Source organism: Chenopodium quinoa, unplaced genomic scaffold (assembly GCF_001683475.1).
Source record: "Chenopodium quinoa cultivar QQ74 unplaced genomic scaffold, ASM168347v1, whole genome shotgun sequence".
In the NCBI taxonomy this organism is placed as follows: domain Eukaryota; kingdom Viridiplantae; phylum Streptophyta; class Magnoliopsida; order Caryophyllales; family Amaranthaceae; genus Chenopodium; species Chenopodium quinoa.
The window spans coordinates 302816-320216 of record NW_018742372.1 but is presented as its reverse complement, the minus strand read 5'-3'; the positions used below and the strand labels follow the sequence as shown (position 1 = coordinate 320216).

The following is a 17401-nucleotide window of genomic DNA, read 5'->3' as shown; positions in this document are numbered from 1 at the left end:
CGATCAGAGGCGTATGCAAATACTTATGCCCCACAATTCTGGCCTATTCCTTGTGAGACGACGTGGAGGTCATACAGAGGGCCTAAAATCATTCCTGATGAGATCATGGTCCGAGGACACGGTCGCCCACCGTCGAAGCGTATACGAAATGAAATGGATGAGACAAACCGTCCACCAAGCAAATGTAGTCGTTGCCGTCAGGAAGGACACAATAAGAGATCTTGCCCTTTTCGAACGGACGGTGACCGGTAGTGGTGTTAGTTTATGTATTATTTTTATACCATGTTGTGTGTATGTGTTCAAGTAGGATGTAGCTGACTTTTTGTTTTACATTGTACGCTGAACAGAGATCATGGAGGGACAGGATCAGGGGCAGACACGACATGACCCTGGACCAGCTGACCCTTCAGTGCTGACACTTCAGGATACCCATCGGAGCCGTGACATATGGGAGCAGATAGTAAGTTTTCATCTACCAAATATTTATTGTGTTTGGCATTTATTTGGTTCACTGATAAAACAATTTATTTTTTGTTCTTGTACAGGGTGATCCAGCACGTTGCTTGGTTTGCAGGCACCACGTGGCCACCACGGTGGTAGATTGGGTGGTCGACCCCCGTGTGCTACAGTACATCGATTTTGTGGGTTTCGGCGGATTTCATAGGATGGCCTTCACACCGATCGATCGAGCGCTTATTACTGCGCTCGTTGAGAGATGGAGACAGGAGACTCACTCCTTCCATCTACCAGTTGGGGAGGCCACCGTCACGCTCCGAGATGTGGCGATACTTACACGGCTCCCAGTGCATGGTAGGGCAGTTACAGGACCGATTATACAGGACCCTCGTGGCCTTGTTGAGAGGGTGTTAGGGGTGAGGCCTGAGGCGACCGATGTTAGAGGCACAGGGTTAAGACACATATGGTTACGAGAGACATTTGGGGTGTTGCCTCCTGATGATGATGATGGGGTCGTCCAAAGATACGCTCGAGCGTACCTGTTCATGTTGATAGGATCATTATTCAGTAACAAGAATGGTAGTCACATACAGTTGATCTACCTACAGCTGTTAGAGAACAACTGGGAGGGTATACGTGACTAAAGCTGGGGTAGTGCGTGTCTGGCAACCTTATATCGACATCTTTGCAGAGCATCCCAGCGTAGTAGATGGGAGATCAGTGGTCCCTTGATTGTGCTTCAGGTAGTCTTGTACTTTCATACCATTTTCTACCTATTACGTACTAAACATTGGCTAGACTAAACTTTTTTTTTTTATTACAGTTATGGGCTTGGGAGCACATCCACGTTGGTAGGCCAGCTATGCCTGCTAGGCGTCGACGCGAGGAGGGGGAGGAAGACGATCAGGAGCATGCATATGAGGCGCCGCCACACCCACCACCGGACTTAGCATACGGTTGCCGGTATGTATGACTTATTGTTAAGTTATCCACATATGGTTTTAATTTTCTATTAATTTTGTCATGAACACTGTTATTATACATGTAATCAGGTGGCTAGGGCGGAGACTTACTCGTGTGCATGCAGCAAGGGGTCTGTCGTATTATAGAGATGCATTCGACAGACTGAGCGAGTCTCAGGTTATAGTTCACTTTAAAAACTAATTTAACACCGTGTTCATTATTTTAATAAGTTAATTATGATGTTAACGACTGCTTGTTAATGCAGATGACGTGGGATCCGTACGTCCCTCACTTAGTCGATGCCATGCCCCAATATCTTCTTGATCACCAGATGGAGTGGCGTGCCATGACAGTGCTCATCTGTTTTGAGTTGGTGGAGGCTCACCTCCCCGACAGAGTCATGCGACAGTTCGGCCTTTGTCAAGCCATCCCCGCCCCGTGTGACACGAGTGTCCAGTTGCACAGGACAGACCGACGAGGAAAGGGGGAGGTTAACTGGGCAGTTCAGCATGCCCCTTACATTGACATGTGGGACCAGCGGCTGCAGCACGTCGCAGATGGTGCGCCTGTCCAAGGCCTGATGGAGTATCACGATCCATACATGGTATGGTACAGGAGCATTACCCGACGCTTCATCAACCCTAACTACACCCCACCCTCAACGCATTACCACCCAGCTTTTGGAGACATCAGTGGATATGTGAGTTTTTTGTCATTTTTTCTTTTCCTCCAATTTATAGTTTCTTTAATTATTAAAATGGCTAATTGTTGACTAATGCAGGCGTCTGATATGCTTGCTATACATGACGCACTAGAAGTCTTGAGCATATCATATTTCACCATACCGCAGTTGGATGACATTCACGCAATGACTGTGAGTAGCTTACAGAGACATGGTCATGGCCATCTTATCCCCCAGGGCCGGGACCAATCACACCGCCGTTCACACCGTGAGGTAGGCAGCAGTAGTAGGGGACAGACTCACACGTCCCCTAAAGGGTCCCCCCTGTTTTTTGATGATTAGGAAGATATCGCCATCCACATGTCTGCGCCATACTCATCTCAAGAAGGACCATCTTCCAGCCAACAGACTCCTCCCCAGACCTCTGCCCCAGATCCTTTCACAACGGTATCTCAGTACTACCGTCGTAGAAGACCGCGATTGGATAGACAACACTTACATACAATAGATGAATCGGGATCTTAGAACTTCTTTTGTTAGTTGTAATCAGATTCTATAGTACATTGTATCCAAATAAATATTATCAATTTTACTAACCTTTTTAGTTCATTTTCTGTACATTATCAACTTCACCATACGCATTCATTCTTTTCATTGTATTGGTTGCTGATGTTGTTGTTGTTGCTGGTGTTGTTAATGTTGCTGATGTTGTTGCAGTTATTGTTGTGGTTCCTGTTGTTAAGGTTGTAGTAGTTGTTGTGATTGTTGTTGATGCTCTGGTTGGGGTTGTCGCTGTTGCTCTTGTTGGGGTTGTCGCTATTGCTGTTGTTGTAGTTGTTGTGGTTGTTGCTGCTGTTGTTGTTGCAGCTCCTGTGGTTGTTGCTGTTGTTGTTGCAGCTCCTGTGGTTGTTGCTGCTGTTGCTGTGTAGCTGTGTTTGTGTGCGATAAAACGCCAACCATGGTGGCGCTTTAGGGGGGTAAATTATTTTCAAAAAAATCACTCAGGGTAAAACGCCAACGGCGTTAGCGTTTTTTGTGTAAATGTGTTTTTTTTTAAAAAATTTGCCCAGCAGTAAAACGCCACCCTTGATGGCGGTTTATCCTTGACTAAAAATTTAAAAAAAATAAATGCCCAGGGTAAAACGCCATCCTGGTTGGCGTTTTACTCTGGAAGCTTAGTTTGGTAAATAGTTTTGCCACGCGTCTTGTTTGGGTAATTGTTTCCCAAAAACGCTTAGTTTGACAATTTTTCCTAATTTGATGGCCCACTGAAAATGCTGAAATGAAATTATTTAGCGTTCCATTGAAATGGATTTAAGTAAACTACATCAGTAGTTGATTATCACATAACACCTTATTTTAAAAAAAAGGGATATTCCCATTGATACACTCCAGGTTTTGACTTTTCTCAATGGTACCACATTTTTTTTTGACTTCCTGCTGATACACCCAAGGTTTTGACTTTATAATTCACGTACCTAAGTCTGTTAATCAGACGTTAATAACTTGATAAATTAACATCTTAGGCTTAGTAAAAGATGAAATGACTAATATACCCCTTTTTTAATCCATTCCCTCCAAATTTTTCCCCTTAAATTGTCTGTTATTTCCCTCCAACTTCTCAAACCCTATTCCCTCCCTAAAAAAAAGCCAATTTCCCCTCTTCTATTCTCCATTAAAGTTCTCTTCCATTGTTACAAACTTATCTCATCTCCATTAAGGCTCCCTTGCTGCAAACTTATCTTCTCTTCTGACATTGCTGCAAACTTATCATTGACCGTGTATGTTTAATATTGAGATCAACTAAAATAGACAAAGTAACTAAAATGTGGGACAAATTGAAATAGACAAAATGACATCAGTTGCCAACATTCATTAATATATATAGGTTATTTGGGAACATTGCAAAAATCCAACTTTCAATAGTAAAGTTGTCTACTAAATTACCAAATAACAACAGCAAAAATCATCCCAAATGACAAAAAAAAAGAGTTAACTACACGTTTTGACTTTCTATAAAATTATCAAAATGCATATGCCACTAAACTGCAGAACAAAAGACTTAGGAGCTTGGAGAATTTGATTTTCATTGAGACATAGGCACTGGTTGGCTAGGCAACTGTGAAGCTGTCAGTACTATTGCTTCCTCAGCTGAGGGTCTGCCCTTCTGTCCCTTTGCTTGTTTAGCTGAAGCTGCAGACTGAGATCCAACTTCTTCAGATTTCTTTGCTGCCTTTGCTGCATTACTTTGGTCTCTGACCCTAAGATTTTTTATGACAACAGGTTCATTTGACTTCAGTTCTTTCCCAGTTAACCCTCCCTTACAAGTTGTCTTATTATGGCCAAAGCAACCACATTTGCTACATTTGACTGTTTTGGACCTTTTTTCCAGGTTTCTCTTCACCTTCCTCCCTCTTTCTATTCCTACTTGGTCTTCCAATTCCCCTCTTCATCTTAGGAGGCATGATGATTGTACCTGACTCATCTGCAGGCCATTGCTGTGTGTCAGGAATTGGGTTAATGAAAAAACTATAAGCTTACTTAGGGATAGACTCATATCATAGCAAAACAATCAAAAAATTGAAACACAAAGAGGAAAGTACTTGCCTTTTGCCTATCAGAAATAATGGTCCAATGCTCCCTTGATGAGTCTTTCACAATGTTTGGGAAGGTGCATCAATTGGTTGTGCAGATTTGGATTTGTTCCTTAACCTGTTGATCATTCTATTCAAGGCACTTGGTTTCTTGGCAAACCCAACCCAAATATGATACATCTCACAGTCACCTAGGGTATGAATCATCTTAAAAAATCAGCATCATTTAGTAAAGGGTGATTCTTTTCATTGTGACCATAACCAAAGGTAGGGTTGATTAAGGGATACTCAGTGTCTAATGCAGTAGTGTCCTCAAAATTCATAATCAAGTCCATCAAATTACATCTATCTAAGTCAACATCAATATCAACATGTTTATCCCAGTAATGAAACCTTATCACAACATCACCCATTCTGCAAAATAAGGTAAACAATGCACACACTTACAACATGCAAATCAATTCCAATTCAATTATCCAACAATCAATCAAACATAATCATGGCATTTCATTCAATATAATTCCATATTCTAAACCAATAATTGAACAAACATAAGCCCCCAACTAATATACATGAAAGAACCCTAAAATCGCACAAATATACATCATTAAAATCATGAATTAAACCTAAAATCGCATATTAAAACAGAACATCAAACAAATGCACCAAATCATGCATAAATGACCAGTAGTAGTGCTAAAGTACCTGAATTATGCAAGATTTCCCTCTAATGGCTTTGTAGACCAACGAAATTAGCAAATTTTCCCTTGCAAACCCTTCGTGAATTCAACAGAGAGCAGAGGAGAGAGAGATGAAATTTGAAAGTGAGTTTGGTTTATGTCAAATCGACATAAATGGAAGGGGAAGGGTTTTTGATCGTTGGAGGGAAGGGTTTAAAAGGGGGTAAATTAGTCTTCTTTTTTTTTACAAAAATATATTTTAACCTAGATTTACTAACTTATTAACGTCTGATTAACAGACTTAATCACGTGAGTTAGTAAGTCATATACTTGGGTGTATCATTAGGAAGTCAAAAAAAAATGTGGTACCGTTGGGAAAAGTTAAAACCTGAAGTGTATCAATGGGAATTTCCCAAAAAAAAAAACATAAAGTTAAAAGTGTGTTTGGATGATGAGATTGGTTGACCGCTATTACTATCTTGGAGAGCAATCTCCGAATTTGGCTTCTCTCCCCAAATTAACTGGTGTAGTAAATGACATTTCATCAAATTAACATTTCTAGAACTGGTTGTATTTTTATAATACTTAGTTTAGATCCCGTGTTATGTTTGGCTATTGTAAAAGTTATTATTAATCAGTTTGACTTTATTTAACAAAACATCTTAAGTCACTAATCATAGTTTTCTGAAAATTATTATTTACACCAAGGTGAAAAGTACACTAAAAGTGTTTTTTGCTCATTTGATAATTAAATGAACAACATTTATCAAAATGAGAAAAAAATCTTTGGTTATGAAATAATTGTGGATGCTCATTATATTCCTATACACTTTGGAATATTAGGGTTTAGTGTGTTCTAAAAAACCCTAGCTATTGTATACGTATATATACACCTTACTCAATGGAATAATAGACTGGTCTATTCTCTCCCCAAATTCTCTCTCATTCTCTTTATTTCACAACACGTTATCAGTACCAAAACTCTAAGGTACACATATACTACCAAATTGCTTTATGTAAATAATTTATGTACAAGCGAACATGATTTTTTTTTTTTAATGTTAATTACCACCGATTTGATAATATCAGTTAAAGAGTACCCAAGGAATGCAATTTATTCTTCTGCCACCGCTTATGTTTATTTGCATTGGATTGTATTGGTTAAATATTATCTTTTGTTATAATATGACTTTGTATCGGTAATTATTCAGTATAGATTTTAATATCATGATCGGCAAATACCATCAATAGTTTTGAGTTTTTTTTATTTATATTGGACTCATTTATCAAGGCCTATTATGTTGGTTGGTCGGTCGGCTACCTTATTTATCCCTTTATTGATGAATCATGCAAATTACTTTTCTTTGCTAAGCTCTTTGCTTTGTAAAAAGTTGAATGATAATTATAGAGAAAAATAATGATAATTTAACTTTATATATCCTAAGTTTGTGTGTATGTAGTTACATAATTGTTGATTTACATAATCTCTAAAATATACGATATTTCACTACCTTAAATTTTAAGAATTTTGGTGGTTTTGATGTGTGAATAATAAATTAATTAATCAATCTTATAAGAATTAATTGATAGATCGTAATATATATGAGCATGTGTTATTGTATCGTAAGGTATATATTATGAAAGATATGTAGTATATCTTGTAATCTTGCTTAGTGTCCTCATGCATCTGACGATGGTTAAAAAGAAACAAAAGATAGTGGAGAACTATTTCTATCAATTTGCCAAGTATTATCAGACTTTATGCATATTGCTTTTGTCAATTATATTGTGTACGTGTACAATGCTTAGTTTTTCATAATTTATTAAATTGGTGTAGGTAGATAATTATGTGCTCAAGTTAGCATGAATCAGTTTAATTTTCATGACGACCCATGAGTTTTATGAAATGCTCCATATTGATTTATTCGATTGATTACGCTTAATTTGTTAAATCAGCGTTATCTTTAAACATGTGATTATCTATATTAAACTGATTATTTGTGCGAGATCCGATTTTATTGGTTAATCGCTATCTTAGAAATTGTATGTTGTACGCTTTGTTTTTGATGAAGGTTTACTATGTACTTCGTAAGATTTTGGTTTTATTGATTTGTGTGAGATCTTATACTGACTTTGTGTGTTATGATTTAAATAATAAAATTATGGTTTTATTGGTTTTTAATATTATATTTGTTTTCATTGAATGATTACTTCACTACTTTATCTAATTAAAGATGTCGAACTATGAAGTCAATATGGTAAGTATTATTTTCATATCTTTCGTTTGTTAGTATGTATTATTTGGTTAACCAAGTTGGATCTTTTATCCTTATGATAGCATGGGGGTTTCGACTGAATCAAAGCGAATCAATATGAGCACTTCAGGGTTAATGTTCTATTCGCATTATGTTTATTGAGCACTTACATTATGGTGGTTATAAATAAGATGTCTATAAGTAACCCCATAGAGGTAACAATCTATGTTGATTATATAAAGCCCAAAAATGATGGTTACTTATGGCCATTTTTTTTCTTCTGCATACAAGATTTGTCTTCGATAAACAATAGGCAGGATTGGGCGATTGGATAGTTGACCTTAAAAAGTCTAAATTGGCTATTGTCATTTTATTTTTTGAAAGAGCTATTGTCATTTTAAATAAGGTAGTATTTATATTATATTGTGCCACTTTTGAAGTGAAGACCTATGTGTACGTAGTTGCTATGTATTTCTGATCTTGATGCTATGCTTTGTTATCCTTGTATAATGATCTACTTGTAATTTTTGAAGCTCATAAAATTACTTATAATTTTATGATTGTGATGATATATATATATATATATATATATATATATATATATATATATATATATATATATATATATATATATATATATATATGATGTCATATTTTTATTGGCCACATGAATATTTGTTCAACCTCAATTCGTTCTAGCTAGCACTTGTTTGAAGATGAATTTGACAACAATCATTTATTGTGTTAATTATATGTGAAAGGAGTTCATTGATGAATTATACTTTGTAATGATTATGTCTATTACATGAGATACTAATGATTTCTTATGAAATGTTAAGACAAGTAGTGTGCTACTAATACACTAATTGCATACTCCTTTTCATATATGAACTGTAAGTTCTAGATATAGTTCATGTACATAAGCATCATAATTGACTTTATTAAAATGATCATATGATTTGTACAACTATCACAATTTTAGTATGAATATGTTGATTGATGTGCGATTAAATACAATTATAGTATTATGTACGGATGTATCTACTTGAAGTTGGATTATTGAAAGTAAATTGAATATGATTGCACAATATTTATTTGAGCAAGAGATAGATGACATTGTGGGAAACTTACTTGTAAAAAAATATATTTATTATGCCCATACTTATAAGAGATTAATATAATTGGACAAGAGTTACGAGTAAGAGTTTATAAGAATAATTTTATTATGGTTGATACATGCATTGCTAAAAGAATTTATGCCTTAAAAGGTGGAAGAGATTTAAAGGTTGTCGGATTCATTTCATGTGCCACATGCAAGGATTAGGGGGAGATTGTATTTATTCCATTAATTTATGTAATTCTTGCACATAAATAATAAAATATATTGATGGTAAGTTTGGTACATACATTAACTTAAATATCAACGATTTATTTTATAAAAGTAGCCACATGTTAATTAAATATTTTAAAATTATACCATCCTGAAGATGGATATAAATAAATGTCATTGATCATATACTATTGTAAATGCTCTAATTTTGATGTCCTAGAAGGACAACATCAATTGTTGATGGACCTATAGCACGCCTGAAGTGTGATAGAGCAATACGTTCTAAAGATAATTAAGTATCTTTGAAAAATCCCATTACATTTCTAAAAGAAATCACTTTTTGTAAAATTAATATGTTTCATGATTATATAAAAGACTCCGGAAGAGTATGAAATATCCAACAAGATTAAATGTATCAAGATTATAATCAAAACTCCAGCAGAGTATGAGTAATTATTGGATAAAATATTAGTTAATTGTCTTGCCAATTGCATAAAGAAACACATATTGGTGTTCTAATATCACATCATATTAATAGCCATGTATAAATTAAATTTAATAAAGTGATCGCTAGTGTTGGAAAACTGACCAGAGTTCAAATTTGGAGAAGTGATTGGATGTGATAATTAAATTAGGTCATCTGCGTTTAATAATTGCCCGTCATAGAAACTTGAACTTTCACTTGGTATGAAAGAAATAATATGATGACACTCTCTCATATTAGATACTATGAAATGGATTGAATGTCAAGACATAATATTGAGATTGAGCTATATTTAGATTGTGATTTAATAGTTTATTTTAAAGAAATTTCAAGAGATTATATGCTTTTTCATGTGAACAAGTAATAAGTGGCCAGAAGCTCACTAAAACAACTTGTATGTGTAGAGATTTTGAGTAACTAAAAGCTCATTATTAAAGTATTTGGAGAATTAGAAGATCACCATATAGTGACTTTTCATACAAGTGATTTAATAGTAAATTAATCTCTTGATTAGGGCTATTTTATGTCAGCACATACGATATAGAATAAAAAATAGACAACTGCACAATCATGACTCCCTATTAAGATTGATCTCCAGAAGAGATAGAAATTACATTATTCTCCAGAAGAGGTGAAAATTTGTTGAATATGATTATCCTGCGAGATGAAATTTGTTGAACTTGACATTATATTCTAAGTTGGTGAAGAATTGCCCCAATATTTGAGATATTTTACCAACTTAGGGGGAGAAAAACTGGAGTTGATCCCTATAATGATACTTTGTAAAGTTACATGCCAACTTTTGTATCAAGATATGTTGCACATCTATTACTTGATTTGTACACCGTTATGACCCATTCAAAGGCATAGAGAGATATATTTTGATCATAGTGAGAATGTGCATACTGTTTCGGGGTTTTCTAATGTCCTGCGGGAGAGTTACAATTCCGAGACTGGAACCGGACGCCTGTACCTGCAAAACAAACGGATGCTCCGGATGATTGGAGATCCGCCTCCGACGGTCAAGTTAGTACTTGATTAAGGAGTAATTAATGCGGAAATTAAAGTGATTGGGTCTCTCTAGGTGAGAGAGTTTAATGTGTGTAATCTGCGTAATCTCCCTTAATGAGGATTAAGGGAGGTATTTATAACCTCGGGAAACGTGCCAATCTAGGTTTAGGTTAACCTTGGGCTGATTGGGCTTCCCACGGAAGTTGGGCCTAGGTGACCGGTTATCCCAGGTGTCATGGGAAGGACACGTGTCGTGTCGTAATTGGTCCATAGTGGACGGATCATTGCTTGACACGTGGCAGGCTCCTATTGGCCCATGTGACGGACACATGGCGGAACCTGATTGGTCCACTTGTCAGATGGTGATTGGTGGGGAAAAATCCCCTAATCATTTGCCCCTCACAGGTGGCACGTGACTGGTCACGTGTTACCTGTGACAGGTATCGCCCTGTAACAGGCGACGGCCTGCTACAGGTGTCACTCGGCGAGAGGCCGAGAGATTCTCCCGCCAAAATTTTGAATTCTGGAAGTGACCCTTCGCCTTCTCACTTCGCCTATATAAAGGAGTGTTGACTTCGGTCATTTTCACACTTGAAAACTTTGTGAGAGAACATTCGGACCCCTGAACTTGCTCTGACATTTTGGACCCTTTCTGCCTACCGCCTGCTCTGACAAGCCGACTGCAAAGGATTTTCAGAACTTCATCAATCGTCACTCGTTCAGGTAACCGTCGGTTCTCTTACTCTTAATTTTCTCTTTACTTTATTCTTTTTTGAAATGGCACCACGGAAGCACACGACACGACCTAGGTTAGTGATCAGCCGGTCACCGGGGACGGCTGAATCTAGGACTAGGAGTGCCGCCTGCCCTTTTCTGGACCCATCTTTGCCCTTTATACAAAGTCCGACTGTATCTGTGTCTATGCAGAGCATGATGGACAGAACAAAAAAGACTGCCAGGATCTCAAACTCAGACGGCTCCTCCCACAGGGTGCCGATTAGTGAAACATCTGACCAGGCGCCAGATGTGGAAGTGAAACAAAGCGGCTTGAAAGCCGGCAGTTCTGAGGGAGGAGTCAAAGTGACCCCTTCCCATTTTACAGTTGACAATTCTACATTCTCTTCTGCTCCTTTTAAAGGAGAGGAGGCGGGCCCCTCCGGGAGAGGGGAGGAGTCGTCCTCTTCGGACTCGTCAGAGGACGATTCCGAGTCTAGCTCTTCTGGCCATGCTTCTCTGGACACAGAAGAGAAAAACAGTCGCCTGCAAGAGGCGAGGCTTTCTCACGCAGTTGAGAAGGGGGACGATTGGGCGGAGCCATCCGCCTCTCACCGAGAGCAAAATACCCCCTACTACTGCACGGTACCTCGGGGCCGGATCACAGCCATGCAAGAGAAAGTGGAGAGCTTTATCGCAAACCACACAATGGGCCTCGGCTTTTTAGTGTTCGTGCCGGATCCAGAAGACACAGTCGTCTGGCCGGCTGGTACCAGTTATGATGGCGCCTGCTTTGGCTGCTACGAGGCGGCCATCAAGGCTGGGCTGAGCTTCCCACTACATCCGGCTGTTCAGCTAATCTTGGATGGGTATGAGTTGGGGTTATGGCAGTTAGCCCCGAACTCCTGGGTCAACGTACTCGGCTATGTGGCCGGGTGCGAACTGCACGGGGTGGAGCCGAACTTCGAGGCTTTCGCCCACATGAACTACCTCAGCCGGACCCCTAAGGCAGGCGGTACCGGCTGGTAACAATTGACGAGCCACAGGGGCTACCTCATGACGAGAGGTAAAGCAAACAAATGGAAGGACTGGCGGAGCACCTTCCTTATCATTGAGAGTTCAGACACAAAGCTGAACAAGCGCTTCAACAGGTGGAACAGGAATCCGCCCCTTCTTGCAGGCGGCCGCAACATGCCGCCTGTTCCCCCCAAGGCTAAGAAAGAGATCCTAGATAAAGGACTCTTCAAAGTAGAGTCGAAGGTGAACTCTACTTCAGGGGTACGAGAGCAAGTACCCGTGCACTGCGTCCCGAGCTTCAAATGGCTCTACGACGAGTACTTTTTGGCCGCCTGTGGCCTCAGCAGTCGGTGCTCAAGAGGTAGCCGGCCTTTCGAATACTCTGTTGTTCCATGCATTTCTTGTTATGACTTTCATTAACTTTGCTATTTGTTTTTGCGGCGGACGCCATGAGCAAAATTACCGCCTCCAAGACTGCGGCGGCCATGTTGCGGGCCTCCATCATGCAACAGTCTTCAACCGACTCCCCCAACAAGGGGGCACCCTTGGTGGGCTTCGAACCTTTCACCCTCTTTTTGGAGTTGTGTTTATGCATATACTGACTCTTTTCTTCTTTTTTAGACGGGCGCTCCAAGAGCTTCTTCTTCCCAACAGCCGGACCCCAAGGCCCGGATGACGACTGTTGCGAGCTCTCCTGGTTCTGCCAGGAAACATGTGGCGGCTGAGAAACAACCGACCACTTCTTCTAAAACTCCAGCTGGGCCACCTAGAAGTATGAAATTATCCTTGTAAATTTTAGACTTGCTCCCTTCTTTACTAGGTCTAATCCGTTTTTTTATGCTTGATGCAGCCGGCCCTCAGGAGCCTGACTTGGTCGAGGTGGCCAAGTCTATGATCAAGGCCGTTCCTCCAGCTGAAAGGGAGGCGGTCAGGGGTGTCGGCACCCTTGACCTAGACGGGATTGCAGGGGTCCTTGCTGAGGTATATTTAGCATATTTTTTGAGTATTTGAATTCCAGGACGCCTGTTTTCTTTTTTGATTGGAAACTGACGCCTGTTCCCCTTTTTACTTAGGCCCTGCTCCGAGTGAACGGCCTTCGCAAGCCGCTTGACCGGAAGAACAAAGAGGTAAAGGCTGCAAAATCTATGGCCGCCTCTGACTGTGATAAGGCAATGTTTCAAATTGCCCAAAATGAAGTTCTGACCATTGATATTCTTTATTATCAGGCGCAGGCTACCGCCGCTATCCGGGCTCAGTTAGAGGCGGCCCAAAAGAGGAATAGCGAGCTGGAGGCGACCATCAACAACCTCAAGGCCGAGCTGAGACCTCTTCGCCAAAAGATGTCCTCATACGAAACCTTGGAGAAATCCTTGGCGAGCGTAAAGGTACGCCTGGTGACCCAGGAGAAGAGTCTTACTCAGGAGCTCTCGGAAAAGGCCGAGCAAGAAAAGAAAGAGCTGGTCCGGGAGATGATGGAAGACTCTGCTCAAATCCAGCGCATGACTTGGGGCCGCATCTTCCCCAATGCCGACTTTGCCTCATGGGAAAAAACGTACCGCCAGTGTTCTGATAGATATAATCAAGAGATCCTGGCGGCTGCTGAGGAAGAGGCGTTGGAGGAGGAGGAGCAGCCGGTAGTGGCGCTTGTGCCGCTTGGGGGTAATGCATCAAAGAAGGATGCAGCTGAAGCCGAGTCCAGCAAGAAGAGTGCTGACCAGGCGGCAGCTGCTAATATTGAAGATCTGCCCCCTTCTTAAGCTTTATGTCTTCTTTCCATGGCCTGCGTGCCGTTTGTTTGTATTTACCCGGCTAGGGGGCCGGGGCTCTGAATATTTTGCCGGTCTTTGATGACCGGCTTCTTTTTAATGAATTTTTTTTTTTTTGCTTCAAATTTGTTTAAGTATTGAATATTCTGATATCCAATTGTACACTATACCGACTGTTTTACATGGCCGATAGTTGCAAACAGGTACGGATAGTTAGTCACGCCGCCTATGCCCTTGGACGACTGGTTGTCTGTTTCCTGGCTAGACGATCAGTCGGCCATTTATCCAATCGGTATTCGAACCATTTTAAAGACTGGATCCCCTTTAGGCAGGCGGTCCTATCATTTGTAAAATTTAACCAAGTAGGAAAGTTGTTTCCTACTTGTCATGCTTTTAGGCTAGAGACTTTAGGCCGTCTAGGCCGACTGTTTCCCGCCATATTAAATCTAATGTGAACAGGTGTTGTATGAACACCTTTTTAGTTTCATACTAAAATTTTTAAGGAGTGACCAAGTAAACATGATTGTTACCTAGTCGCCAAGTAACTGAGTAGTAGAGGTATCAAGCGGTGGGTACCGGTTGTTCCCCTTTATTCGCCAATGTTTGTTGGCTTTTAACTCATAGGTTGTTAACCTAGCAGGAGTAGTGGTTGAGAGCCCCTGTTTGCTAAAAACAGGCGGACGACTCATACCTTTTAGGCTCCATACTAAGTTTGAGAGAGTGACTATGAGTTAACTTTGGTGTTACTCAGTCGCCGTCACTCCTGCTTGAGTAGTAAAGGTACCAGGCGGCGGAGGCCGGCTGAACCTTTTGATTCGCCAATGTTTGTTGGCTATTAACTCAAAAGGTACCCCCTGCATTTATCCCAAGTAATACAGGCGGTCATCTGACTCAGATGCCAACTGCTACCACTGGTTTGGTTAGTGATAGAGTTATCCTTGTCTCAAAAACGGCTACGTGGTTGCCCTTGGGGACAGTCGTATAGGTGCCGTGTAATTAGTTTATAGAGCAATGTTCCACCCAAAAGGGAGCTGCTCTCTGCGACGAATTTCATCCGGAGGGATGCCGCCGGACGCCTGCTATGATGTTGGGACAGGTCGTATTAGTTTAAAGATTGGATCAGTTGGCTTGGCGCCTGGACTGATCATTCGGATTGTGGAATTGGTTAGTTCTTGGTGAACGTAGGTTCTAAGTAAGAGGAGGGTAGCCGATAAGAATAAAAATTAAACATGGAGAGTGGCCGACTGTTTGTCAGTAGGCATGCCCCTCTTAGGTAAAAATGAAAACTGAGTATGGAGAGTAGCCGACTGTTTGTTAGTAGGCGTGTCCCTCTTAGTACAAAATTGAATATTAAGTATGCAAACTTTTATTAAGTAGCCCTTGACTATTTATATCATTCAAAAGAAATATTTCTTAAGATTATCTGCATTCCAAGTTCGAGGCAACGGTTGGCCGTCTGGTGTTTCCAGACGCTAGGTACCGTCCTTGACCTCTTCACAGATTCGGTAGGGTCCTTCCCAATTGGGAGTTAGTTTGCCAAACTCATTAGCCCTTCCAACTGCTTCCATTTTTCTAAGTACAAAGTCCCCCACTTTGAGTGGACGCCTGTGTACTTTTTTGTTGTATGATCTAGTCATTCTCAGACGGTAAATTTCATGGCGCAAGACAGCATTGCCCCTCCTTTCAGGAAGTGAGTCTAATGCCAGGCGCATGGCTTCCCAGTTTGCCTCTTCGTCATATAGCATTACTCGAAGAGTCGGCTCGTAGTGTTCTATTGGAAGAACAGCTTCCGCACCATAAGTTAGGAGGAATGGAGTTTCTCAAGTTGCCCCTTTTTCAGTCGTCCTAATGGCCCAGAGAACATGTGGTAATTCATCCGCCCATAGGCCGCCTGCTCGTTCAATCTTTTTCTTGAGACCGTCTGAGATGATTTTATTAAAGGCTTCTACCTGGCCGTTTGCTTGTGGACGGCCGACTAATGCAAAGTAGTGTGCAATTCCTTGGTCACCCAACCAGCTTTTGAGAACAGGCGTCTCAAATTGGGAACCATTATCAAAAACCATAGACATGGGAACCCCGAACCGAGTGATGACATTTTTCCAAATGAATGAAATTACATCCTTCGTCTTGATTCCCTTTACAGCCTCCGCCTCTACCCATTTAGTGAAGTAGTCGACGGAAACAAGTATGTACCTCCTTCCGCCTGTAGCAGGCGTATATGGACCCAGAATATCCATGCCCCACTTAGCAAACGGTAGTGGGCTATGAATGGTAGTGAGGTCAGTAGCCGGACGGTGAATTAGCTTGCCAAACCTTTGGCACTTGTCACATTTTTTCACCATCTCCATTGCATCTGCTTCTAAAGTAGGCCAAAAGTAGCCCTGCTGCCTTGCCCGTTGAGCAAGCGTCCTACCGCCTATATGGGAAGCACAGTAACCAGAGTGAAGATCGTCTAGTATCTCTCGTCCCTTTTCTGGGGTAACACACTTTAAGAAGGGTTGAAGGTACCCCCTTTTGTGAAGTTCTCCCTTTATTATTTCAAAACTGGTTGCTCGTTTTTTCAGTGCTGCCGCCTGTTGATGATCATCCGGCAGGGTACCCTTTGTCAGATATGCCCTGATTGGATCCATCCAGGTTGAGCTTCTGTCTAAGATTCCAATAGGTTCTTCCTCAATTCTTCTCCTCTCCATTACTTCCCAAAAAACAGTTCGAGGAGTATCACAGGAGGCGGATGATGCTAATTTTGAAAGTGCATCCGCCTGGTTGTTTTCTGATCTCGGCACTTGGGTCAGATGGAAATCCTCAAGGGAGCCGACTGCTTGTCGGACCGCCTGTAAATACTTGATCATGGCCGGATGGGTTGCTTCGTATTCGCCATTGTACTGACTCACTATCAATTGTGAATCGGAACAGGCGTCTATTTTTCTTGCTCCTGCCGCCTTGCACATGCAGATTCCGGCTAGTAAAGCTTCATATTCTGCCTCATTGTTTGAGGCCTAAAAACTGAAGCGTAAAGCATACTCGTACCTGTCGCCCTCTGGCGACTGACATATGAATCCTTCTCCACAACCATTTGAAGTAGAGCTTCCATCCACATATACCTTCCAGACTTGGTCTGTAACTTGAGAGTCAGGAGGACGAGTCATCTCAACAATAAAGTCAGCAAAGGCTTGCCCCTTCACTGCTTTTCTAGGCTCGAAAGTAACTTCGAGGCTCTGTATTTCTATGGCCCATTTGATCATTCGGCCTGACGACTCCATGATGGTCAGTGGCCGCTTGATAGGTTGGTCTGTATACACGACGACTGCATGTGCCAAAAAGTAGGGCTTTAATTTTTTAACAGCCATGAAGAGTGCAAGACCAAATTTCTCCACTAAGGGATACCTCAACTCGGCATTTTTCAGTACATGACTGACAAAGTAGACCGGGAGCTGACAGCCGTCTCTTTC

General features: G+C 40.9%; 1 protein-coding gene across 1 annotated transcript; it reads left to right on the top strand.

Moving 5' to 3' along the window:
• On the top strand, positions 1 to 2710 carry LOC110696605 (serine/threonine-protein phosphatase 7 long form homolog). Its single transcript, XM_021873947.1, has 2 exons — positions 1 to 2119; positions 2201 to 2710. Exons 1-2 carry the CDS (start codon positions 1679 to 1681, stop codon positions 2441 to 2443), a joined length of 684 nt encoding a protein of 227 aa, XP_021729639.1. The 5' UTR covers positions 1 to 1678; the 3' UTR covers positions 2444 to 2710.
• Positions 2711 to 17401: the final 14691 nt, after the last annotated feature.